The following is a 26,516-nucleotide window of genomic DNA, read 5'->3' on the forward strand; positions in this document are numbered from 1 at the left end:
TTAGTCTGATGGAAACAAATTTCACATTCCAATAGTTCTTTTCTCCTTAGCTGAGTGGCCCTACACAGAGATTGAGAGAGTCGCAGGAGGTGGATAAAAACCCGTTCGAGTTGTTCACTCCTGACTTCCCAAGACTGGATGGAGTCAGGGGAAAGGGTGGCCCGGGAACGAAGGAAGCCGGGGGTTAGACTATCTCACCGCTCTGGGCAGAGTCCAGCACAGGCTGGGGGCAGGGGTGGTCTGCAAAAGCGGGGTCTTCTCTGGAGGGGTCGGAGGGCACCAAACCCTTCCTTCCACCTGTGGGGCCCCCTAGGCGTGACAGGTCAGCGCCATCAACCTCCTCCCGGAATCTTAAGGGATTCCCGATGTGGTCTGATTCGTACAATGTCCGGGGGCCTCCCAGCGCCGGGAAGCCCAGGAGTTAGACGCCCAGCTGCTTAAGGCCAGCACAGCGTCTGCAAAGACAGGTTCCCCCAGGCACAGAGTTTCTCCACATACACAGTCTCGCGCCGAGACATCAGACGGAGCCACATCCCCAGATCTAAGGCCCTAATCTGGAGGAAAGAGGTCTGGTTACAAAATGTTGAACGTAGGGTGATCCTTCCACTTGCCGCTATGCGGCTGGCATGCTTCTCCATTTGACCTAGCCCTGGTTTTCCTTCCTTGGCTGTTTTTTCTTCATGAGTGCCAGGACCCTGAAGTCACCTGTTGTCCTTGTACTGCTGCTGACGCCCCATTTTTAGGGGAACTTGTGACTCTTCTTGGCTGACATTGGGGGCGTCCCTAAGTGGCTCTTTCCTGCCTACCTAGTCATCCTCTGGCTACTTTTGTTCGAGAAGAATAGGGTGGTGGCGAGGGATGAGCGGGTCCTGCCCTCGTGGTGTCTGGGCTCTATGCGTCCCTCTCTCTGCTGCTATGAGAGATGATGACCGTGTACCGCGCACGGTATCCACAGGGCAAGTCCATCCCGCGATGGACTTTTCAGGTGGTTTCCTTGGCAACCGGTCCTCCTGATCCTCCCTCTCCCCCAACTTACCAGCAACGGCAAAAAAGCACATAATTGGCTTAGTGGACCCACCGATACTAATGCATCTTTATGAACCTGTACAGGCTCTCGACTCTTCAGAATTCATTTCCTAAAGGCACTAAAGCTTCTTTTCCAGAACTGTTTGAAAGTGCATTTCTCGAACGTCGGAATGACCTTCAGGATCAATGAGTCACCTCCGTGTTTTACAGATAGCCCCACACCTATCGCATAGCCAGTTATGTGACACACAGCTCGCATAGCCAGTTATGTAGACATGGGACCTCACCGGGGGGGTCTTGCACCCAATCCTGGAAGGTTTCCACCCTACCAGGAGTCACCTCCGTTTTGGACACCACCACCAGCAGCTGGCAGACCTGCCGTGGCCCTCTCTCTGAGGACAGGACGGGTTCACATTGCCTTATGAGTCCCCTGAGTCCTGGAACAGAGATAACCGACAGCAGCTACTCCGGACTTTTATGGATGCCTGACCTCAGTTTCCTTAACATAAATTGATGGCTGTGACCCTAGGATTGCAGTCGCTTGCTTCCCCCAAGAGAGGACATCTGAGTGGATTCGTGACCGTTAGCAACCTAGGGCAGCAGAAGTACAGACAATGTGGAAGTTCTAGAAACAGCGATACTGTCTGATCCCTGTGCCTTACTAGGAAAGCGATAATATGCTAACGCTATTTGCTCCTCTTTGCTTGTGCTTAACTTTGATGAATACCGACATCTCTTGGTGGCAAAACGGCTCATAAAATAGGAATATAGTGAGTACGTATGAGCATGTAAAAAACAATCTATGTGAAGTATGTAATAAAATGCCTCAAGTTCACATCATTCACCTCGAGGAGAGGAGGATGTCGCGAACGGGGTTGGTTGCCAGTTCTGTAGTGTTTACATAAAACTCCTCAGTCGTAACAGAGTAATCAGCTACTTTAGAAAACTGAACGCCGTTCCGTTCATTCTTCCATCCAGAGTAAATAAACCCCAGCTTTGTATCTTTCATGCATCCACATGCTTCCTTTATGGTTTTTACCCACTTTCTTAGGCCTTGTCATTGTCACCTTGGCTGTTGGCAAACAAATCTAGCCAGCATTCGAGACGACTGTCTCAACAGGTAGATCTAATCCCAATTTCTTTTTGACACTCTTCTTTCCATTCCCAAACAAAACGGCCACCGAGAATGATACTGTCCTTGGAGCAGGGAGCTTTGATTCATTAATACATTTCCTAGAGATTTCTGTTTTCGTCTTTTTTCTTTTGGGTGTGCTTGTTTGTCCTTGGTAATTTGCTTTTACTTTATCCTGGATTATATTCCATTTTTTGGTCACAGTACTCCCTGAACCAACAGGTTGAGCTCTATTATAATTCTCTGAATTAGCTTTTCGGAAGTATGTAATTATCTTATCTTCACACAAAAGATCGCTTCCTAAAATGGCGATGAATTATATACACATCTCTCGGTGCCTTGTACTGAAATCCCCTCTTCTGGCTGATTCCTGGGGTTTCTCCCCCACATCGGCCTGGACGCCTCATTTCAAGGGGCAGAAGTTGGGCTGCATTATAGCTTTTAATTTGCTGGGTTTGGTTACTCTGCGTTAGCATATTTGCTAACCTGCATCTTCTGACATACTTCTGTTTTTAAGAATGCTATACTATTGGGGCACCAGGGTGGCTCAGTCAGTTAAGCTTACGACTTTGGCTCGGGTCATGATCTCGCAGTTCATGGGTTCAGGCCCCTCGTTGGACTCCGTGCCGACAGCTCAGAGCCTGGATGGAGCCTGCTTGGGAGTCTATGTCTCCCTCTCTGTCTCTCTCTCCCTCCCCCAGCTCACACTCTGTCTCTCTCTCTCTCTCTCTCTCTCTCAAAAATAAGTGAACCTTAAAAAAAAAAAAAGAATGCTACGTTATTGGAGAATTTAGAAAAACATTTCCATCTGAGACGTGCACATCAGCTCTGAGTGGTGGGTCAAAGCTAACCATTACAGGCATCGCCATATTAGCTAACACTATGTATTCAAATAGGCAGAAGCAAATCAGAGCGAAGAGGAACCGTATTCATTCTCTTGCAGCTGCTATAACAAATTAGCCCCAGTTTAGGGGTTGAAGCAATGTGGATCGATGCCCTGACAGTTCTGGAGGTCGGAAGGGGAAAATCGGGTTCGCTGAGCTAAAGTGGAGGTGTTGGTAGGGCTGGCTCCTTCTGGAGGCCCCGAGGGGAGAATCCATTTCTTCTCTCATTGCACCTGTCGCTACTCACTGATGTCCTGCCCCCTCTTAAAAGAACCCCGGTGGGGCGCCTGAGTGGCTCAGTCGGTAAAACATCCGACTTCGGCTCAGGTCATGACCTCACAGTTCCTGAGTTCGAGTCCCGTGTCAGGCTCTGTCATGACAGCTCCGAGCCTGGAGCCCGCTTCGGATTCTGTGTCACCCTCTGTCTGCCCCTCCCCCACATGCACTCTGCCTCTCTCTCTGTCTCAAAAATAAACATTAAAAAAAAAAAATTAAAAAAAAAAGAACCCTGGCGATTACATCAGACCCACCCAAATACTCCGGGATAATCGCCCCGTGTCAGGACTCTCAATCGTATCTTCAAAGTCTCTTTTGCCATATAAGGTGATATATGCAAGGGTCCTGGGGATGAAGAAGTGGACATCTTTGGGGCCATTATTCTGCAGACTATAGCACCATGACCCTTCTCTCTAGTGAGTTTCTTTGGCCTCTCCTGTTAAGATTGGGCTGGCTTGACGCGTGGGGAGGTGTTTGGGGAGGGGCTGCCGATGCCCTGCGAAGTCCCCCTGCCCATCTCGTGGCCTGAAGCGGCAGCCAGGTCTCAGCCACCTCCTCAGGGCTACTTGATGTGTCACACGGTGCTCTAGTGTCACATCACTGTCCCCAAGGTGTTTGCCGACCATCCTTCCTCACCCTGCCTTCTTTCCTTTTCAGCATCGTGGTAGTGCCGGAAGAACACCGTGTCAGCAAGCTGAGAGGGAAACTGAGGCAAGATGTCGGGCCGGAGCGGGAAGAAGAAAATGTCCAAGCTGTCCCGTTCAGCCAGGGCCGGTGTCATCTTCCCCGTGGGGAGGCTGATGCGTTACCTGAAGAAAGGGACGTTCAAGTACCGGATCAGCGTGGGGGCTCCCGTCTACATGGCGGCCGTCATCGAGTACCTGGCAGGTAATGTGAACACGCGGGACAGGTCACCCACTCCCGGATCCCCACCCTCCCCTCTGTCCCTGCCACCCAGGGACAAAGAGGACGGCTTCTCTCTGTGGCTGGCTCCAGGGTCTGGGGGGTTGGTAACAGGGTTTCAGCTTGCCTGCTCGGCTCAGATTCGTTTTGCAGGCTTTAGGGGAGGGAAGAGGGCATAATGGCAGATGATCAACATGGAAAGAAGAGAACCCACAATGCAGTGGCTTTTCTAGACCAGCCCCGAAAAATGTGTGTCTTGCTTTAGGCAAACCCAGGAGGTAAAAATCCAGGTTCCCACAGAAGAGAATCTACCGGGAGGATTGGGGGCTGCAGGGGGGCTATTCATTTTGTAACAGGGGGTCTGGTCTTTACTCTGAGGTCCTCACTGAGCGTTGGGTTTCCTGGTGTATTGGAACCAGGGCTCAGTGTCCATGAATAGTGTTGGCCCAGCATCAGAACCATCTCCAGTTGGTTCCATGAAGCCCATCATGTCCCAGTTGTGCCCTCTTTGGTATACAATGGGTACACGAGGAATAGTTGCCCATGTTGGTTGTTAACATTATGTTTTTTTATTACAGAACGAGATTTTTGCTGTGGGTGGTCTTTATCTATTTGAATAGCTTTCTGTTTAGCTTTCTTCTTGTTGTTCTCTTCTGTCAGAGCAAAACAGACACCATACTTCAAAATTTCCAGGATGCTTTTAAAATATATATAAATATATAAAATATTTTAAAATAAAATATATAAGAATAAAAATATGTATAAGTAAGTGCGAGTAGCTCCTTAAGGGGTCATTTCAGCCACGAGCAACAATGTCTCTGACTTTGCCCGGGGGGCCAGGTTTAAATTTTTGGGAAGCCCCCTATAAAGCAAACCTCCCCAAACTGTCTCTCTGAGAAACCGAGCCGCCTGCAGCCACAGTATGAAAACCCACGAGGATGTGGCAGGGTTAGACCCAGCTTCTATCCCCAGGTCCCTTTTCCCCCTCCTCCTTCTCCCTCAGGGCCAATGTCTTCCTCCCTCTTAGATGCTCAGTCCTGTTCTGCCCTCTTGGTCCCCCATCCGTCACAATGAAAGGCTTACCTTGGTCCACCAGTGGATACCTTCATCCCTGGGGCTCCTGTCCGTCAGGCAGACCTCAGCATCTTAAGCCTGTTCCTTATCGGGAAATGAAAGGCTTGTCTCTGAGCCAAAAGTTCTTCATGGGCACCTTTTAGGAGGTTAGAGAGAGGGCTGGAGGGCTCTAAAGTTGGTTCAGTCCAGCGTGAGAACCAACCACTCCCGGGATCTTGTTGACAAGGTCCGACGTGGGGCCTGAGACTTGACCTTTCTTTCTTTCTTTTTTCTTTCTTTCTTTCTTTCTTCCTTTCTTTCTTTCTTTCTTCTTTCTTTCTTTCTTTCTTTTTAATGTTTATTTATTTTTGAGAGACAGTGTGAGCAGGGAAGGGGCAGAGAGAGAGAGGGAGACACAGAACAGAATCCAAAGCAGGGTTCAGGCTCCGAGCTGTCAGCACAGAGCCCAGTGCGGGCCCCGAACTCATGAACCGCAAGATCATGACCTGAGCCAAAGTCGGATATTTAAGCGACTGAGCCACCCAGGCGCCCCAAGACTCGACCTTTCTAATGGGCCCCCAGTTGATTCTGATGCTGGTCTTGGGACCACTCAGAGGAGCGATACTGTGGCTAGTCTTGTAGCAGCAGCCTAAAGGCTTGGGGAATGCTTTAAAATACAGGATCCTGGCTGCATCCCCCATCCCCCCACATACACGTGCTGTGGTCTGATTCACCGGGTTTGGAATGGGACCCAGGAATCTGATGGAAAAATCTGCTGGCTCAGGGAGGGAGAGGCAAATGAACCTTTAAAACTCCCTGTTAGGATGGGGAAAAACTGAGAGCTTTCCCCCTGAGATCAGGAACACGACAGGGATGTCCACTCTCATTGCTGTCGTGTAACATAGTGTCGTTTCACATAGTACTGATCAGCAATCAGACCACAAAAAGAAATCAAAGGCATCAAAATTGGCAAAGAAGAAGTCAAACTTCCACTTTCGCAGACAACATCATACTCTACATGGAAAACCCGACAGACTCCACCAAAAGTCTGCTAGAACTGATACATGAATTCAGCAAAGTCACAGGATACAAAATCACTGTACAAAAATCAGCTGCATTTTTATACACCAATAAGGAAGCAAAAGAAAGAGAAATAAAGAAACGGGTCCCTTTTACAATCACACCAAGAATCATAAAATACCTAGGAATAAACTTAACCAAAGATGTGTAAGATCAGTATGCTGAAAACTATAGAAAGCTTATGGAGGAAATTGAAGAAGGCACAAAGAAATGGAAAAACATTCCGTGCTCATGGATTGGAAGAATAAATATTGTCAAAATGTCAATACTACCCAAAGCTATCTACACATTCGATGCAATCCCAATCAAAATTGCACCAGCATTCTTCTCAAAGCTAGAACAAGCAGTCCTAAAATTTGTATGGAACCAAAAAAGACCCCGAATAGACAAAGTAATATTGAAGAAGGAAACCAAAGGTGGAGGCATCACAATCCCAGTCTTTAGCCTCTACTACAAAGCTGTATTCGTCAAGACAGCATGGTACTGGCACAAAAACAGACACATAGACCAATGGAATAGAGTAGAAAACCCAGAATGGGACCCACAAATGTGTGGCCAACTCATCTTTGACAAAGCAGGAAAGAGTATCCAGTGAAAAAAAGACAGTCTCTTTAACAAATGGTGCTGGGAGAGCTGGACAGCAACATGCAGAAGATTGAAACTAGACCACTTCCTACACCATTCACAAAAATAAACTCAAAATGGGTGAAAGACCTGAATGTGAGACAGGAAACCATCAAAATCCTGGAGGAGAAAGCAGGAAAAAAATCTCTCTGATCTCAGCCGAAACAATTTCTTACTCGACACATCTCCAAAGGCAAGGGAATTAAAAGCAAAAATGAACTACGGGGACCTCATGAAGATAAAAAGCTTCTGCACTGCAAAGGAAATAATCAACAAAACTAAAAGGCAACCAACGGAATGGGAAAAGATATTTGCAAATGACATATCGGACAAAGGGCTAGTATCCAAATCTACAAAGAGCTCACCAAACTCCACACCCGAAAAACAAGTAACCCAGTGAAGAAATGGGCAGAAGACATGAATAGACACTTTTCCAAAGAAGACATCCGGATGGCCAACAGGCACATGAAAAGATGCTCAATGTCGCTCCTCATCAGGGAAATACAAACCAAAACCACACTCATATACCACCTCACGCCAGTCAGAGTGGCTAAAATGAACAAATCAGGAAACTATAGATCCTGGAGAGGATGTGGAGAAAGGAGAATCTTCCTGCACTGTTGGTGGGAATGCAAACTGGTGCAGCCGCTCTGGAAAATAGTGTGGAGGTTCCTCAAAAAATTAAAAATAGATCTACCCTATGACCCAGCAATAGCACTGCTAGGAATTTACCCAAGGGATACAGGAGTGCTGATGCATAGGGGCACTTATACCCCAATGTTTATAGCAGCCCTTTCAACAATAGTCAAACTATGGAAAGAGCCTAAATGTCCATCAACTGACGAATGGATAAAGAAGATGTGGTTTATATATACAATGGAATACTACTTGGCAATGAGAAAGAATGAAATCTGGCCATTTGCAGCAATGTGGATGGAACTGGAGGGAATTATGCTGAGTGAAATAAGTCAGTCAGAGGACAGATGTCATATGTTTTCACTCATATATGGATCTTGAGAAACCTAACAGAAGACCATGGGAGAAGGGAAAGGGAAAAAAATAATTACAAACAGAGAGGGAGGGAGGCAAACCATAAGAGACACTTAAATACACAGAACAAACTGGAGGTTGATGGGGGCTGGGGGAGAGGGGAAAGTGGGTGATGGGCACTGAGGAGGGCCCCTGTTGGGATGAGCACTGGGTGTTGTATGGAAACGAATTTGACAATAAATTATATTAAATGAATAAATAAATATAAGTATAAAACAATAAAAAAATTAAAAACTCCATCAGAGGGGGAAAAAACATTAAAAAAAAATAAAAATAAAACGACCTGTTAGGTCCATATCACCCTGTGAGGCTGGAAGGCACTGAGTAACCAGAGATCCCACAGCCTCCGAGAAGGGAGCTGGGGTTCCCTGAGGTCCCTCAACCCTAAGCCACATACTTTCTGCTATACTACATTGCCCCATTGTAATGTTTGTGTAACCAAAGGAAGTACATCCTATGCCTCTACTTGGTGAAGGTCTGAACTTTGTGCATAACAGAGCAAAATGTGGCCCTTTGCATCACGGGCGTCTCTGTTAGTCTTCGGCTCCAATCAAATCTTATATTTTCCCATTCATTCGTTTAACAAATATTTATTAAGCGTCTACATGTCAATGTACACAGTAAGTCCTTAGACTATTCCCTGGGGGTAGAACTGGATCACTGATAGGGTTTTTAATTTATCTTGGATTAGAGCCACCAGACCCCAAAGCAATGCATACTAAAGCCTGAACATCACCTTCTGGAATGTGAGCCAAAACATCTTCAGAGATTTGTAGTATCCCCCGAGGTAGAACATCGCCTTATTTCTCAAGTTGATTACTCACAATCCTCCCTTCGCTCGACAAACTTTCATTGAACACTTACCGTATGCCAGGTGTTCTCGACGCTGAGGCTGCTATAGCACTGAGACCAAGACAGAATCCAGGAATCCCTGCCCTCGAGCAGGTGCATTCTGGGGAAGAGAAATGGCAAACACATAGAAGTGAAGGGTGTGTGGTTCTCAGATGGTGATAAGTGCTAGGGGACAAATAAAGCCAGGAAAGAGATAGAGCGTTCCAGGAATGGGGAGGTGAGGGGGGTTGTGAATAGTGCTGGTCTGGAGGTCCCACTGAGGGGGAGGCAGGGAGCGGGCACGCGGATGTCTGTGGGCTGGTGCTCCGGGCAGGAGGACGGCAGGAGCAGGGTGTTGGAGGAGCAGCAGTGGGCCAGGGGGTTGGGACCCCGGGAAGGGTTGGACTGTAAGTGAGGCTTGAGAAGGGAGGCTGGTGGGAGCCAAGAGCTTGCAGTGGGAGTTCTGAAGGGTTTTGAGCAGAGGCAGAAGTGATCTGACCCTGGGGGGAGGGGCTGCTAGGGCGGAAGCAGGCAAAGTGCAGAGGAGGTGTAGAGACGTGGTCAGAGTACCCAAAAGCCAACAGGGTTTGCCAGTGGCTTGGACATGAAATAGAAGGGGGTGCATGAAATGACCGGGGCGCCTGGGTGGCTCAGTGGGTTAAGCGTCCGACTCTTGATGTCAGCTCAGGTCACGATCTCACGGTTCATGAGTTCAAGCCCCACATCGGGTTCGTGCTGACAGTCACTTGGGATCCTCTCTCTCCCTCTCTTCCTGCCCCTCCCTCTCTCTTTCTTTCTCAAAAAAATGATAAATTTTTTTTTAAAAAGACGAAGAAGAGAGGATGAGTACCTGGAAGGATGCCATTGACAATACCATTCCTTCCCCCCAGGGCCAGTCTCAGCACCCAGGTCAAGTGGAGGAGGCGACATTGGTCCTCTGAAGCCCAGGCCTGTGTTCTCTGTGTCCCTTCCTTCTCTTCCTGTCAGTTTAAATCTGGTGCATCCGTTTACCAGCTCTGTTACCTTGGGCTGATTCCTGAACCTCTCTGAGTTTCCAGTGCTTCCAGAACTAACTCATTCAACTCCATACATGAGCTAGCCCGTGGATAATGCCTGGTTTATAGGATACACTCAATAAATGGTAATTCTTCTGCTCTCCCGTCTGTTAAGAGCTGATGAAATCACTCAGGGCAAAGTATAATGGCTAACTCTGTTAAAGTGTTGTATTTTCGGGCTGTGCTTGCATTTTACTGAGACAAGAAGTTTTAAGCCAAAGGAATGAATCACTATTGGTAGAATTGCAGGCCATTGTTGAGAAAGTAAAAGGGCAGTTTTTGTTACTTTGGGGGTGGGAGGTGGACACCAATTGATTTTGCTCAGGAAAAAAGATTCAAAGCATGAGAGCCTCCTGTCATCCTGGAAATGACCTTCAACACTCATGACGCAGATCTTGACTGAGTTTCTTCCTTGGGTCAGGCCTTGAAGATGCGGAGGAGGGCAGACATGCGTGGCCCCCCCTCCGAAGGCTGGGCTTGCATACCAGCAGAGCGGACAAGCATTAAGCACAACACAGCAAGATGGGCATGCATGTTGGGCAGGAAAGTCACAGGAGCTTGGGGAGGGTCTGTAGGGGTGGGGTGCCGGGGGCTGCCTATTGTAAAGTAAGAGTTGTTAGGACCTAAACCAGGTGTGCAACCTTGGTTTTTCTTAAGTTGATTGATTTAAAATCCTGATGACTGGGCTCACCCCCAGAGATTCTGGGGCTATGTTTGGGACATCAGGATTTTTTTTTTGTTTATTTATTTATTTTGAGAGAGAGAAAGAGAGAGAGAGAGAGTGTGTGTGCGTGTGTGTGTGTGTGTGTGCAGGGGAGGTGCAGAGGGAGAGGGAGAGAGAGAATCCCAAGCAGGCTCCACACTGTCAGCACAGAGTCCGACATAGGGCTCAAACCCACAAACCAGGAGGTCATGACCTGAGCCGAAATCAAGAGTTGGACGCTTACCCGACTGAACCACCCAGGTGCCCCTCCCTCAAATGGTTTTGATGGCAACCAGAGTGGGGAATTAGTAGGAATTGAGTAGATTCTGATGGGGGTGTTGAGCTAGGGGGAGAGTTTCAGGTGGGGTAGGAACAAGGGTGAAGGCCCACAGCGTGTGTCCCCAACTGGAGCCTGGAGGAAGTTCGTGCCCAGAGCAGAGCTGGGAAAAGAGAAGGGGTGAGAGATGAGATTACAGTGGGCAAGCAGGTCCTTGAGGGCCATGATGAAAATGTATACGCTGTGCACACACAGGTACACACACCCGTTAGGGGGAGGCCTAGAAGGGAGGAGGTGGCATTTGGGGGACATCACTTGGGCTTTGGGAAGTGGCAGGAAGCAAGGTCAGAGTCCAGGAAACCACCGGGGGCTGTTTTTGTGTCACTTCTGAGAATTGACAGTGGCCAGGACAGGGGTGTCCAGAGGGGGTAATGAGAAGGAATGGACAAATTGGGGAGGTTATCGGCAGAGGGGGGTAGAGTCAGCTCTACTCAATGATGGATTAGATGGGGAAAGGGGTGTCAAGGAAGGCACAAGTCTTTCAGCCTTGGGCGGCTACTTTCTTTCCAGCCACGCTGCCATGGGTTGAGGAATGGGCATGGGGACTCCACTCCAAGGGGAGAATTGGAGAATTTACATATGGAGCCTGGCCAAGAGAAACAGAAGAGGAAAGTAGCTGGCGAACAAGAATGGGGCCCGTAGCTGAAGCAGGCAATAGTGGGGGAGAAATGGGGCGGGGCGAGGGGCTCAGGGGGACCCGTAGGGCTCCGGTCTCTGCAAGGTGTCCTGGAGGACAGATTCTGGCTCTGCCACCTATCAGCTAAGGATTGTGAGTGTGTCGCTTTGCCCTCATAGTGTCATGGTGAGAATTACATAAGATAATGCATGAAAGGCACTTAGCTGATAATGCATGAAAGGCACTTAGCACCGCTTGGAACCCATGGTAGCAACCCGCCCATAGGGCTATTGTTGTTATTGAGTGAAGCCCTATAGACATGTCTAGAGCCATCAGGGAGCTGGAAGCTGGAGGTGCAGACACGGGCACTGTGGGGAGACTGCAATAAAGGCTGGGAGAGTGAGTGAGGTCACCCAGAGAAGAGTGTGACGACAACAAGACTGGGGAGCCCAGGACCGGCCCTAGCAACATCTGCATGTGTGGGTTTCTGAGCCAAGTAGGGGGAAGGCATGGCGAGGGAGACCGAGGAGGACAGCAGAGAGGAGGGAGGAAAGGCTCACGGGAGAGTCAGTGCCAGGGAAACCAAGGGAGAGTAACTAACCCTCAAAGGTGACGCCAATAAAACCAGACGGGGGCAACAGATCTAGCCATCTCAAGGTCATGGTGACCCCGGTGAGAACGGGCTGGGTGGTCAAAGCCGAACTGCAGTGGGCTGGGGAGTTGGAGCTGTGGCCAGGAGACCAAGGGGGTGGGGACTATTTTAGGGAGTTTGGCTCAGAAGAAGGGAAGAGAGAAGTCGATAGCTGGTGGTGCGGCAGGTGGGAGGGGGTGCGACACGGAACAAGCTTGAGCCTGGGGTCCTCAGATTCTGTCTTCAACTTCCCGAGCCATACCTGAACCTCAGCATTTCCTTCCTCTATTTGTCGTGGGCAAGAAACCACAGTAGCGTGTCAGTGACACCTGGGACTTTTTGACCAACTGAAATCACTTCTTATTAGCTTCCCCTTGTTACAGATGTATAGAAATATCATTTATACTTATCATTACTTCAGAATCACAGTAGTTAATAGACTAGATCTTGTTATTTAACGTGTTAATAAAGAAGCCCACATGGGTATTGAGGAGGGCACTTGTTGGGATGAGCACTGGGTGTTGTATGGAAGCAATGAATCACGGGACTCCACCCCCAAGACCAAGAGCACAATGTACATGCTAATTTGACAATAAATTATATATATTTTTAAAACAAGCACACAGACTATTATATCCCAGATTTTTTTTATTTAAAAAAAGTTTTTTTAATATTTATTTATTTTTGAGAGACAGAGAGAGACAGAGAGAGAGAATGAGAGGCAGAGGGGCAGAGAGAGAGGGAGACACAGAATCCGAAGCAGGCTCCAGGCTCTCAGCTGTCAGCACAGAGCCCGATGCGGAGCTCGAACTCACAGACCGCGAGATCATGACCTGAGCCGAAGTCAGAGGCTTAACGGACTGAGCCACCCAGGCGCCCCCCAGATTTTTTAATACTTGGAAAATTACATTTCAGTGAATTGGTTTTCTCTGTCATCCTTTGTATTGTATTTTATGCATTTAAAACTTTATCCTGACACTCATTAGAGTGGCTAGTAAAAAAAAAAAAATTACAATTATTGTTGAGGATGTAAAGAATTGGAACCCTCGTGCATTGCTGGTAGGAATATGAATTGGTGTAGTTGTTGTGGAACACAGTTTGGGATTCCTCAAAAAGTTAAACAAGGACGTCAACCAAGAAATCAAAGAAGAAATTTTTTCAAAGTACATGAAAACACAGTGGTCCAAAGTCTTTGGGATGCAGCATAAGAAATTCTAAGAGGAGAGTTTATAGCAACACAGGCCTCCTTAATAAGCAAGAAAAATCTCAAATAAACAACCTAACCTTACACCTAAAGGAACTAGAAAAAGAACAAACAAACCAGCAGAAGGGAGGAAATAAGAAAGATTAGAGCAGAAGCGAATGATAGAGAAACTAAAAAAACAAAAAACAAAAAAAACAAGAAAAACAAAAAAAAACCCACAAGAACAAAAAGCAAACAAACATAGTAAAACAGATCCATGAAATAAGGAACTGGTTCTTTGAAAAGATCAACAGCGTTAATAAACTAGGGAGTCAGATTTCCCAGAAAGGAAAGAGAAAGGACTCAAACAAATTCACCCGTGAGAGGAAAACTAGCAACCAACACCACAGAAATATAAACAGTTATAAGAGAATACTATGAAAAGCTATATGCCAATGAATTGGACAACCTGGAAGAAAGGGATAAATTCCTAGAAACCTATAAACTCCCAAAACCGAAGCAGGAAGAAATAGAGAATTTGAACAGACGGATAACCAGCAATGCAATTGAATCAGTTAGAAAAAAAAAAAAAACAAACCTCCCAACAAACAAAAGTTCAGGACCAGACATCTTCACGAGCGAATTCTATCAAACATTTAAGGAAGAGTTAATGCCTATTCTTTTCACACTATTCCAGAAAATATAAGAGGGAGGAAAACTTCCAAATTCATTCTATGAAGCCAGCATTACCCTGACACCAAAACCAGATAAAGACACCACAAAAGAGAGAGAGCCAGAGAGAGAGAGAACGACAGGCCAGTATCCCTGGTGAACATGGATGCAAAAATCCTCCTCAAAATACCAAATCCAACAATACGTTAAAAAAAAATCATAGACCACGATCAAGTGGGATTTATCTCCAGGATGCAAGGGTGGTTCAATATTTGCAAATCAGTGTATGTGATACATCTCATCAATGAGAGAAAGGATAAAAACCGTATGGTCATTTCCATAGATGCACAAAAAGCATTTGACAAAGTACAACATGCACTCATGATGAAAACCACAAAAGAAGAGGGTTTAGGGGGAACATACCTCAACATGATAAAAGCCTTGTATGAAAAGCCCACAACCATCATCATCCTCAAAGGGAAAAAACTGAAAGCTTTTGCCCTAAGGCCAGGAACAGGACAAGGACGTCCACTGTCACCACTTTCATTGAACACAGTACTAGAAGTCCTAGCCCTAGCAATCTGACAACAAAAGAGAAACAAAAGGCATTCAGATTGGAAAGGAAGAAGTAAAACTTTCACTCTTAGCAGAGAACATGACACTCTATATAGAAAACCTTAAAAGACTCCACCAAAAAAGTATTGAAACTGATACACTGAATTCAGCAAAGTCACAGGATACAAAATCAACGTACAGAAATCTGTTGAATTTCTTTACACTAAAAATGAAGCAGCAGAAAGAGAAATTAAGAAACAATCCCATTTATACTTGCACCAAGGAGAACCAGATACCTAGGAATAAACTTAACCAAAGAGGTTAAGTCCTGTACTCTGAAAACTAAAACATTGATGAAAGAAATTGAGGAAGGCACAAAGAAATGGAAAGATATCCCATGCTCATGGATCTGAAGAACAAACATTGTTAAAATGTCTATACTACCCAAAGCAGTCTGCACATGTAATGTAATCCTCATCAAAACACCGACAGCATTTTTCACAGAACCGGAGCAAACAATCCTAAAATTTGTATGGAGCCCCAAAAGACCCCGAATAGCCAAAGCAGTCCTGAAAAAGAGGAACAAAACTGGAGGCAGCACAATCCCGGACTTCAAGCTGTATTGCAAAGCTGTAATCATCAAGACAGTATGGTACTGGCACAAACACAGACACATAGATCAAGAGAACAGAACGGAAAACCCAGAAATGAACCCACAATTATATGGTCGATTAATTTTTGACAAAGCAGGAAACGATCCAATGCGAAAAACACAGTCCCTTCAACAAATGGTGTTGGGAAAACTGGACAGCTTTCAGTAGAAAGAAGGAGAGAAGAAGAACGCAAAAGAATGAGCTGGACCACTTTCTTACACCACGCACAAACCCTCATGCACTATTGGCGGGAGTCAAACTGGTGCGGCCACTGTGGAAGACAGTATGGAGATTCCTCAAAAAGTTAAAAATAGAATGACTCTACAATCTAAAAAGTATAAAATCGCTAATTAAAAGGGACGCATACACCCCTATGTTTATTGCAGCATGATTTACAATAGCCAATGTATGGAAACAGCCCAAGTGTCCATCCATAGATGAATGGATAAAGAAGAGGTGAGATACACACACACACACACACACACACACACACACACACACACGCAGAGTGGAATATTACTCAGCCATAAAAAGAATGTCATCTTGCCATGTGTAACAACATGGATGGATCAAGAGAGTATTATGCTAAGTGAAATAAGTCATCCAGAGAAAGACAAATACAATATTATTTCACTCACATGTGGAATTTAAGAAACAAGACAAATGAGCAAAAAGAGAGAGACGAGCCAAGAAAGACTCTTAATTATAGAGAACATACTGATGGTTGCCAGAGGGGAGGGGGTGGGGGGGGCGTAAAATATATGCTGGGGATTAAGGAGTGCACTTGTTGTGATGAGCACTGAATGATATATGGATTTGTTGAACCGCTGTATTATACATCTGAAACTGATATCACACTGTATGTTAACTATATTGCAATTAAAAGAAAATGCTTATTAAAAACAGAAGCTAAAGAGTCATGGAATTATCTTCTGACCCAGCAATTCCACTTCTAGGTATATGCCCAAAAGAATTGAAATTAGAGACTTAAACACATATTTATACACAAACATTCATGCGGCATTACCACAATAGCCAAAAAATGGAAACAACTCGAGTGTCACCAGATGCGTGGATAAACAAGACGTGGGTCCACGCAGTGGAATATCATTCAGCCATAAAAAGGAATGAAAGTCTGAGGCACCCCGGGCGGCTCCGTCGGTTAAGCGTCCAGCTTCGGCTCAGGGCACGATCTCGCGGTTCGTGGGTTTGAGCCCCGCGTCAAGCTCTGGGCTGACAGCGCACAGCCTTCTTCCAATTCCGTGTCTCCCTCTCTCTCTCGGCACCTCCCCCACTGTCTCTCTCTCTCTCTCTCTCTCTCTCTCTCTCTCTCAAAAACTAAATAAATCTTGAAAAGAATTTTTTTTAAAGGAATGAAATTCTGACGCGTGCTACAGCATGGATGAGGCTTGAAGACTTTGTGCAAAAGGAGATGGAAATAAGCCAGCAGAGTAGTCAAGTGCAAAGAGACAGAGGGGAGAGCGGCAGCTGTAGGGGCCGAGGGGGGCTGGGGTGGGATGGGCCTTAGAGTCTGATGGGCATGGAGCTCCCTGTTTAAGGAAGATGAAGGGCAGGCGGTGGATGGCGGTGATGGTGGCCCAATATTGTGAATTACTGAATGCCACTGAGTTATTCGCCTGGAAATGGTCAGAATGGTCAATTTCATGCCACGCCTGTTTTACCACAATGAAAGGAAGAGCCGCCATTATTCTGAGAAGGGGCCCACAGGCCTCACCAGCCTACCAGAGGGATTCCCCTGGCAGAGGGGGAGAGGCCCGAGACAAGGAGCTCATCGGGGAGATGGGGCCCCGGGGACCCCAGAGCTGGCTGGAGGCTCTGGTCAGGGGGGAAGGTCCCTCCCCAGGCTCCCAGAAGGAGAGGGGCTGCCGGGGACAGATGAGCACACCACAGCGTCCCATCGGCCTCTGGTAGACACCCTCCTCCTCCACGTAGAGCATCCCCTTCGCCGACTCTCCAAGCTGAACCTCCTAAGGCAGCTTTTAAGTTGCACTGTTCCGCTCTTACCTCCTGCCCTGATGTCAATAGCAGCGACCTGGAATTTGCCCGCTGATGTCCTGGCAGCGGGCCAGGACAGGGTCGACCAGGCCTGGGTCGGCGATTTCCCGTGGCCAGCTTACCACTCCCTTCAGATTCATGACTGGGGTCTCTGACGATCCTCTCTCCCACTCAGTGCCTCAGAAAGGGAACCTAGGGCCACATGAACGGCCAGTAAGAGAAGGCTTGGGGGTGGGGGGCTTACTTAGCCGAAAAAGAAAGTTGCACAAATTTTCAGCTACTCTGGGTGAGAGAGAGCAGTCTGCCTGCCTGATTTCTCCAGACTGGCCTCCTGGCTGGGCCTGGGTTCACACATCACCCCGATGTTAGAGCCATGAGGTGTGTCTAGTCCCCAAAAAAGGAGGAGGTGACACAATCTGGCACATGCTGGACCGTTCATCTAGAACATCCTTTCCACCTGAGACGTCCCAAGCCTCCCAGAACGGACAGCACATTCATACTTTACTTTGTCGATTTGTAAAACGTTGATCCAGTGCACGTCTCCCATGTTAGCGAGGGAAAATGGACTAAAAAAGCAAGCCCGAAATTCTGGGAAATAATTTTGTTTTTACCACCAGTAGATACAATGTAAATGTAAGATGTTGAAAATGAAGAATTGAAATCATTTTTATGGTGAGAAAATGTTCTGTAACATTTGTTAATTGAAAGGGTAAATAGGTTTTTTAAAAAGCTTGAATCTCAGGGTGACTTAAGTCATTGTGCCACATAGAAGACCTTCGTTGACATCATTTCAGACAATTGGGACTACCCATTTAACACAAACACTTTTTTATCTAATGATTTTCATTTATAATATTTATGTTTTGAAAAGATCCCTTTGGCAGCCAGGGCCACACGTATGGTTGTGCAGGTTGTACACTGTGCAAGGGCACGCATCGAAGGGAGTATCGTTCGCATCACAGATCTCAAAGATTTGTATGTGTATTACGAGCATTCCCGGCAGATGGCAGTAAAGGGTATTGTTCTAGAGAAGTAAAGCATCTGGCAGAAGGAATGTCTTTTTCTAATTTGTACAAAGGCACCTATGGGCCAGCAGTGGCCTCTCTGCCATGGATCTGGAGGAGGACAAAAATGGGGGCGGGGAAGCCACTTGGACAGCCATTACAATTATCTGGGCTCAAAGAGAAAAGAGCCTTAACTCAAGTAATGGCAATAGGTGTGGAGAAGTTGGCCAAAGGTGTGTGATTGATTCTCAGGTCTCCGGTAGGAGCTGTGTGCGAATGGTGTGCTGACCCCAAGGGGGATGATTTGGATTTGGAGATGCGGTGAGTTTGATTGACCTGTGGAACACCAGGTGAGGCTGTCCAGGTGACATCACGGCAGGAGGTACAGATCTGATAACATGGGCAAGGGTGGCTCGAGCCATGAATAGATGGGTTTTCCCAGAAGACTGCATGGCCTGAGCAGACCAGAGGGCCCAGATGGTCCTCGGGGTCACCTCATGGGCAAACGGGCAAGAAAGAAGGGGCTAAGGAAGGAGACAGTCTTGAAGGAGCGGCCACTCCATGCCCCCTGTCCCAGCCCTACATTTGCTGTGCTGTCTCCCATGTCCTGTGGGCCGGGATGTCTAACGTTGCTTTAGATCCTGGACAAAATGAGAGGACACGGCTCTTCCAAAATTATGTGCACGATGAGCTTTCCAACATCCCTTTTGGCTAGAGAAATCTTTTTTTTTTTTTTTTTTACTACCGAATTCTAAGCTGTATTCCAGATGCTTCCTATAGCTGGAGGTGTGACTTCCGAGAATATAGACTTCCGTGGAAATCTCCACCAGTTAACAGAACAATAATCTTCTCACAGAATTTTCAGCAAAACACCTTTGGGCTCTATAAATCCGTTTTTCCTACTGACTTCCAGCAGAAGGGTACTTGTGCTCTCAAGACCAGTAAAATCACTCGAGAATGTAACTACTGTAAACAGTTCCTGTGACTATATTTGTCATAATGACATTGGAAAAATATTAATAGTGATTGTTATTTCAGACATTTAAACCGTGAAGTCCTTGTCCCAAGGCGTGTCCAGACTAAACATCCTGCAGAGAAGAGAACTCCCAGATCTAGATTTTCAGCTGTGTATTATTAAAGAGTTTTTCTCTTTGGGGGACCTGGGTGGCTCAGTCGGTTAAGTCTTGATTTCGGCTCAGGTCATGATCTCACGGTTCATGCGATCGAGCCCCGCCTCAGGCTCTGTGCTGTCATCATGAAGCCTGCGTGCGATTCTGTCTGTCTCTGCCTCTTCCCTCCACCCTCTAAATATATAAATAAAAACTTTTTTTTAAGTTTTCCTAGAAAAAACCTCTACCTCTGCTTTTACACTAGAGCGCAGAATCAAGGTTTTCTCTCTTATAACTGATTTTGGAAGGGCAGGTCCAGAAGCCCAGTGGCCTCCCGCCGAGCCTTGCCTGTGTGCCCCGCGTGGGTCTGCCTCCTGAATCACCGCCCTTCGTCTCTGGCCGAGCTGCCTTTGATTCCGGCAGACTGTCCATCTGTGAATCCAGTGTCCATGCCTCCGTCTGTCAGGCTGAAAATAACCTGACCCCGGGGGCTTCCCGAAGGCTCCAGATCTGTAAGGCTTCCCATTTAGCGCTGCCTCTCATGCTGACAGCTAATTTGAGGAACTCAGCAGGATGCTTAACGTCTTCCTCTCAGGGCAGGTGACACAGGCAGGAAAGTGATAGCCCAAGATGCTAAATTAAATTCAGTCGCTCAGAAGCTTAAAATTGGGAGGCTCCTTGACCCCATCCAATCTAGAATAGAAAAGAGTGAGTGCTCCTTCCTCCCGGGTGTGGTGAGTGCTCCTTCCTCCCGGGTGTGGTGAGTGCTCCTTCCTCCCGGGTGTGGTGAGTGCTCCTTCCTCCCAGGTGTGGGACCCCCAAGCTGGGCAGGTGTAGATAACTCCTTCTTATTGGGCACAACGGGGAGCTGCACATTTACCCTAGAGTCAGAAAAGGAAGCCCATCTGTGAAAGCTTTATAGCCACAATTCTCCATGATGCGAACCCTTCTTTTAAGGGAAGGAAAGGGCTGGGCAGCAGCTTGAATGCAGCCAACCAGATGATCTAATAGGGCATGAATTTCAAATACTCTATCCCATTGTCCCAACAAGTATGCCCACACTTCTCAAACCACGGCCCCCCAGGCTCTGATTCAGAAAATGTCACCGTCACTGTATAAATGGACTGTTGGTAAACACAATATTCATTGCTTAATAATTTGGAAAAGATGTTGTGAGAGTGAATTCGCAGTGATTTAGCGCCTTCCATTATGGAAATTCCATATAAATATTTAACTCTAATGCTTACTTTATTCTAATTTTTTGTTAATCACATTTGCTTAGTTAATACGGCACACTTAGGCAGTTTTTTGTTGCCATAGATTTTTATGAGTGATGGCAATTTTATGTGCTATTTATTTGAAATTAGGTTGATTGTGAAGATTCACACAGAATCGCCTGTTAATTTTAGGGCTTAGCGTTTATGCCATTGTACCAGCAAATTCTCCCAACACACACGCACGCACGCACACACACACTTTGCCGCCACATTATCAGTGAGACAACACATTGGCACATTGCCTCTAGTTTTCTAAGGGAAAGAATTTTTCTCTGAGGGCTCATTAATACTTTTGAAGGCAGACAAATTTGATTAGCAGAACATCCCTCTGAAATTGAGGAGGAAAGAAATAGGAGACAGGAGGAAGGGGAAAACAGACGGTATGGAACCAAGTCTACAGATTTTTTTTTTAATTTTGACTAAAAATTGTGATAACAGGGGCACCTGGGAGGCTCAGTCGGTTGAGCGTCCGACTTCGGCTCAGGTCATGATCTTGTGGTTCACGAGTTCAAGTCCCACAGCAGGCTTTCTGTTGTCGGCTCAGAGCCTGGAGCCTGCTTCAGATCCTCTGTCTGCCTCTCTGCCCCTTCCCTGCTTGCACTCTCTCAGAAATAAATAAACACTATTTTAAAATTTTAAATAAATAAATAAATACAAATTTTGATGACATGTAAAATAGTTTCAGGAAAACTCTTCTTTGTCGACTCTTTTATTTTTTTAATTTAATTTTATTTTCATCCTTTATTTTATCTTTGAGAGAGGGAGACACAGAGCATGAGCAGGGGAGGGGCAGAGAGAGAGGGAGACACAGAATCCGAAGCCGGCTCCAGGCTTTGAGCTGTCAACACAGAGCCAGACACGGGGCTCGAACTCATGAACGACCAGATCATGACCTGAGCTGAAGTCGGACGCTTAACCGACTGAGCCACCCAGGCGCCCCTCAACTCTTTTATGTTTATCAGATGACATGTTTCTTAAACGTGCTTAGTCATGCTTAGATCCTAAGGGATATGTGGAAACCCCCCAAGCCCCAAATACCTTCCTTTCCAGGCTTTGTAGGTATCCCTGTTCAGAATTCACTTTCTGGGCTAAGCATATCCTCACCCCACGGTACAAGTTAGTTTTTCCCATCCCTTTCCTTTAGGACAGGAGGGACCTAGGGCACCAAGCAAGGAAGAAAGGGAGATTCTAAAAAGGGTCCCAATGGGTACCAAAGACAGACTTTAACCTACCTCACTATGGCCCTCTCCCCTTAGGCTAAAAGAAACTCAGGTCCTATGTTAGGGCTCTGTATTGGTCGGAATTAACTCCTGCTTAACAAGAATTAACTCCTGTGGCTTAAACAAGAGAGTTTATCTCTCTCCTCATACAAAATAAGTCTATAGAAGACCGCCCGGGAGTAAGGACAGTCTAGTCAGGAGTCACCACCATCATAAGAAACTCCAGTTCCTTCTATCTTGCTCTTCCTCTTGGCCAAATCCAGCCATCACGTCCCCAGTCGGCCAGCAGAAAGGGAAGAAGGTACATTCCCTTCATTGATGGACATTTTTGGAAGCACCATACAGTATAATTACTTGTCTTTCATTGGCCAGAATGTAATCACATGACCACAGTTCTCAACAAGGGAGGTTGGGAAATCCTGTCTTCCTTCCTGTGTTTATGGGTTCAACAAAAAAAATCAGAGGTCCAAATATTAAGGAAGATGGCGCAGAATTAATGTCGAGGGCAACTCGAAGACTGCCACAGGATCGTCTATCAGGTCTTGCTTAAATATCTTACTCATCTGGAACCTGAGTTCTTTCCAGCATTCTGGATTTCTTTCCAGGCCCAGACATGAGACTGACAAACGAATAAATGTGATCCAATTCAGAGACCATTTCCAAAGAAAAGCTCCAAAAACCTCAGACCCCATTCTGTAGATTGCCTATTAACTCCCTCTTGTGATTTCAGCGGAGATTCTAGAATTGGCTGGGAATGCCGCAAGGGACAACAAGAAGGCCCGGATAGCCCCAAGACACATCCTGCTAGCAGTTGCCAACGATGAGGAACTCAATCAGGTAGGTCTGTCTGAAGCACGGACACAAGCCGCAGAATGGGTTTGCCAAACACACTGTTGCATGCGGACCCCGTTGGTTAGAAGTCATTCCTGCTACAGTTCCCAATCACATTAATACAACAAATTTTCCAGATCATGTAAGAGATGAAGAAATCCCGCTAGCTATATCATTCAGATAGAAAATAAAATTGCCTCTGGAAATGACCCATTATATATTTGGGTCTTTCCAGACCTTCCTGTCCTCTCTAAACGCAAGCTCTCCGTGTAGCTGGGGAAGGTGCCGTGCATATATGTTGTTCATGATTTCGTCGCGCAAACATCGTTGACAACTCATTCTGATGAGGGCAGGAGAATCTTCTCTATATTACGGAACTAACTCCAAAGTTGCCGTGAATGCCTCTCCCAGGAAGTGCTAGATAGTCCGTAGATAGTCCAAGAATTTGTATTCTAATCTTGTTCTTTTCAAATTGTGTGTGATGTGAAGAATCAGTTCTTATCTCCAATCCATCGTGGACTGATAATTTCCAAAAATACAATAAAAAATAATCGCTAGAAAAGTTTTTAAAAAACAACATACCAACCACAAGCCACAATCTTTTGGTATTAGATCCAATAGATCTACGATACCTCTGTCAGGTTGCTGTAAAAGTTTCTGGACTCTTCCTTGCAATTCCTGTATCTCTCTTGACCCTGACAGTAACTCTAACTGTCCATGGACCCGCCCTGGTTGTAGACCTTGTAGACAGGCACTACTTGGGGATGTGCAGACTATATTAATGCAGTAGTACATGTCAATTGTTTAGAAAGTAAACGTATTTGGGGCGCCTGGGTGGCGCAGTCGGTTAAGCGTCCGACTTCAGCCAGGTCACGATCTCGCGGTCCGTGAGTTCGAGCCCCGCGTCAGGCTCTGGGCTGACAGCTCGGAGCCTGGAGCCTGTTTCCGATTCTGTGTCTCCCTCTCTCTCTGCCCCTCCCCCGTTCATGCTCTGTCTCTCTCTGTCCCAAAAATAAATAAACGTTGAAAAAAAAATTTAAGAAAGTAAACGTATTAATTGAGAGGTGCATGGTCAAACACATTTTACTGATGGAATGCGTGATCAGGAGTGTGGAGGTCTGTTGTTAACTGGGTCTAGCCCTAACATCGACCGTGGAACCCAGTTTTGTCAGGCTGTGCTCCCTCCCTGAGCAACAGCCCTGGTTTCAGCCTCCTTACCCTTTCATCTTCCCTTGTTGGTTTTGCTTTCTGTATGAGACCATAGGATGCCATGATACCTACAGAGACTCACTCTACCAGTGGAACAGGAAAGCTAGTTAAACCACCCATCATGCTTTGGGAAAGCAAAGACCAGATTTAACAGTTGTTTTGCCATTGGTTAGAACTGTATTAAATCCAGAACCAGCAAGCTCTTGGCTGCCCGAGCTCACGCGTTTCTCTCTTCAGCTGCTAAAAGGAGTGACCATCGCCAGTGGAGGTGTCCTACCCAGAATTCATCCCGAACTGCTGGCCAAAAAGCGAGGGACCAAAGGCAAGTCGGAAACTATCCTCTCCCCTCCCCCAGAGAAAAGAGGAAGGAAGGCGGCGTCAGGCAAGAAGGGAGGCAAGAAATCCAAGGCTGCCAAACCACGGACGTCCAAAAAGGTGAGCCTGGGTTGCCTGTGTGAGCCAGGGATGCTCAGAGAACAGGAGAAGGTTGAAGCATCCAGAGTCCCCATCATTGTTGACGGGCTGGGGGCTCCCCCCACTGGGAGAAAATGGTAAAGGGCCTCTGAGACTAGAGCTTAAATCACCAAGCAGGGACTACTAGAGGTTTCCAAACCCAAAGCATGGGTGGAAACCTTCGTGTTTCCAGATGCTTCCACTGCCCCCGACAAAATCGTAAGTGAGAGATGATAGCCTGGAACTCTGCTTTGTATTTCTCTTCAGAGCTCCAGTCTGTGTTTGTCACAGACTGTCTGTCTCCCCCAGATGGTCGGCTGGGTTCAGCCAGTGGGATTTCAGGCGTTCAGGACAGCCTCGTGTGCTAGGTAGCTATAGCTCGGAGATGCTTTCATCAGCTGGCCACCACGATAAACCACTAGCCACGTGTGGCTCTTTGCATTTGAATTCATTAAAACTAAATCAGAGTAAAAATTCAGTTCCTTGGGGGCGCCTGGGTGGCTCAGTCGGTTAGGCAACAGCTCAGGTCATCAGCTTGCCGGTTGTGAGTTCAAGCCCCGCATTGGACTCTGCACTAACAGTGTAGAGCCCGTTTGGGGACATTTTAAAACAAAATTCAGTTCCTTGGTTGCGCCACCCACATTTCAAGTGCTCAGCAGGCAGAGGGCATTTCCATGCTCACAGAAGGTTCTAGTAGACAGCGCTGCCACAAAGGTCGTCAAATTTCCATTCCGCAGACCTCCGCGATAACACAAAAGATGTCTAAGAGTTCACGCCACTGCCTCTGTGCCCCAAGGAAATCCTGGGGAGAAGGGAGGTGGAACAGGGGGCTATGAATGACCCCACTTGGTTCCGATGCTTGCCATCTTAAGCTGCAGGCATTGCAAAGAACGACAGTGTACCTGTGTCCCGTCGGAGGAAGGACTACACATGCCTGTGGACCTCTTGAACACACTTTGGGCTACGCCCTTCTCTTTCCCTCCTATTGCTCCCTTGCGTCCCTCCATCGAGGACGGCGGAACATAACACCCGCCACCTCCTTTCATATCCAAGTGGTGACACCCATAGGGAGGGCTTGATTAAGCCACTCTGGGCTTTTCCTGAATTATCTCCCACCTGTCCTTCTGATTTCTACCAACAGTCCAAACCAAAGGACAGCGATAAAGAAGGAACTTCAAATTCCACCTCCGAAGATGGGCCGGGGGACGGATTCACCATTCTGTCATCTAAAAGCCTCGTTCTAGGGCAGAAGGTAATAAAGAGAATTGTCATGTGCTGCAGTAAAACACTGTTGCATTTTTATAACCTGCCGTTTGCAGGCAATGATGTTTCCTTCATCCCTCATTCCCCTAACACGACTTTCACTCCGGTCTTGAATTATTCACGTTTACACTAAAGAGCTATGGCAGCGTCTACATTGTGAGAGTAAACAAACGCTTTAGTGCCGAGAATGATTCATGCCGGCGCCGGTCAGCCAAAGGTAAGCATAGGCCATCTTCCCGGTCAGGCCATAGAATGGCATCGTGGCGGGAACTCCCCAGCGCCCCACTCATTTCTGTGCCTGCCCCACACATCCTTAGCTAACCTTCTCAAACGACTCTGGGAGGCCAGCCTTGCGTGTGTCGATGTAATGTATCAGGGCAAGAAAATAGAGATCTACGTTTCCTGAATATCCCTGGTGTTAGAAATGAATCATTTGCCAATAATTCAGTCTGTTTGCCTTTCTGGAATGCAGAAAGAGGACAAGCGGGCTATACATCTGAACAGCCTTCAGCAGCATAGCAGCAGCCCAGACGGACATGCAGATAATTCATTCCCACTAGCATACAGTTTACGGAGCAGACAATTTATCTACCAAGTCAAATGGGGCTGAAATAAGATACACAAGGCAACAGTCAGTTAATCATACCTCTGGTGGCTGAGTGTTCACAGCCTGATAATAGGATGCACTTCTAGAGAAGCCATTGGGAAGAGCGTGTTACAAAAGAGTGTGTATGTGGTGGGTTCCTAATTCTTCACTGGCGAAAGCCGGAAAGCAAAGGTGTGGAGCTGAAGTCCCCTCCAGGGGCTGGCCGCAGTCGCATGGTAACTGGCCTTCTCTGGCTTGTCTCAGGAGAACGGAACTGTCACGCT

At 46.8% G+C, this 26,516-nt stretch overlaps 1 protein-coding gene across 1 annotated transcript in view; it reads left to right on the plus strand.

Annotated features, from left to right (window-relative positions):
• Positions 1 to 26,516, plus strand: part of LOC106967157 (core histone macro-H2A.2) — a 58,254-nt gene that overhangs the window by 16,818 nt on the left and 14,920 nt on the right. Inside the window, exons 2-5 of the mRNA XM_027062172.2 lie at positions 3,976 to 4,206; positions 22,621 to 22,727; positions 24,168 to 24,365; positions 25,525 to 25,635. Of these exons, the coding sequence (XP_026917973.1) occupies positions 4,035 to 4,206; positions 22,621 to 22,727; positions 24,168 to 24,365; positions 25,525 to 25,635 (588 nt within the window). The 5' untranslated portion in view covers positions 3,976 to 4,034. The remainder of the gene's footprint in view (positions 1 to 3,975; positions 4,207 to 22,620; positions 22,728 to 24,167; positions 24,366 to 25,524; positions 25,636 to 26,516) is intronic.

Source organism: Acinonyx jubatus, chromosome D2 (assembly GCF_027475565.1).
Source record: "Acinonyx jubatus isolate Ajub_Pintada_27869175 chromosome D2, VMU_Ajub_asm_v1.0, whole genome shotgun sequence".
NCBI lineage: Eukaryota > Metazoa > Chordata > Mammalia > Carnivora > Felidae > Acinonyx > Acinonyx jubatus.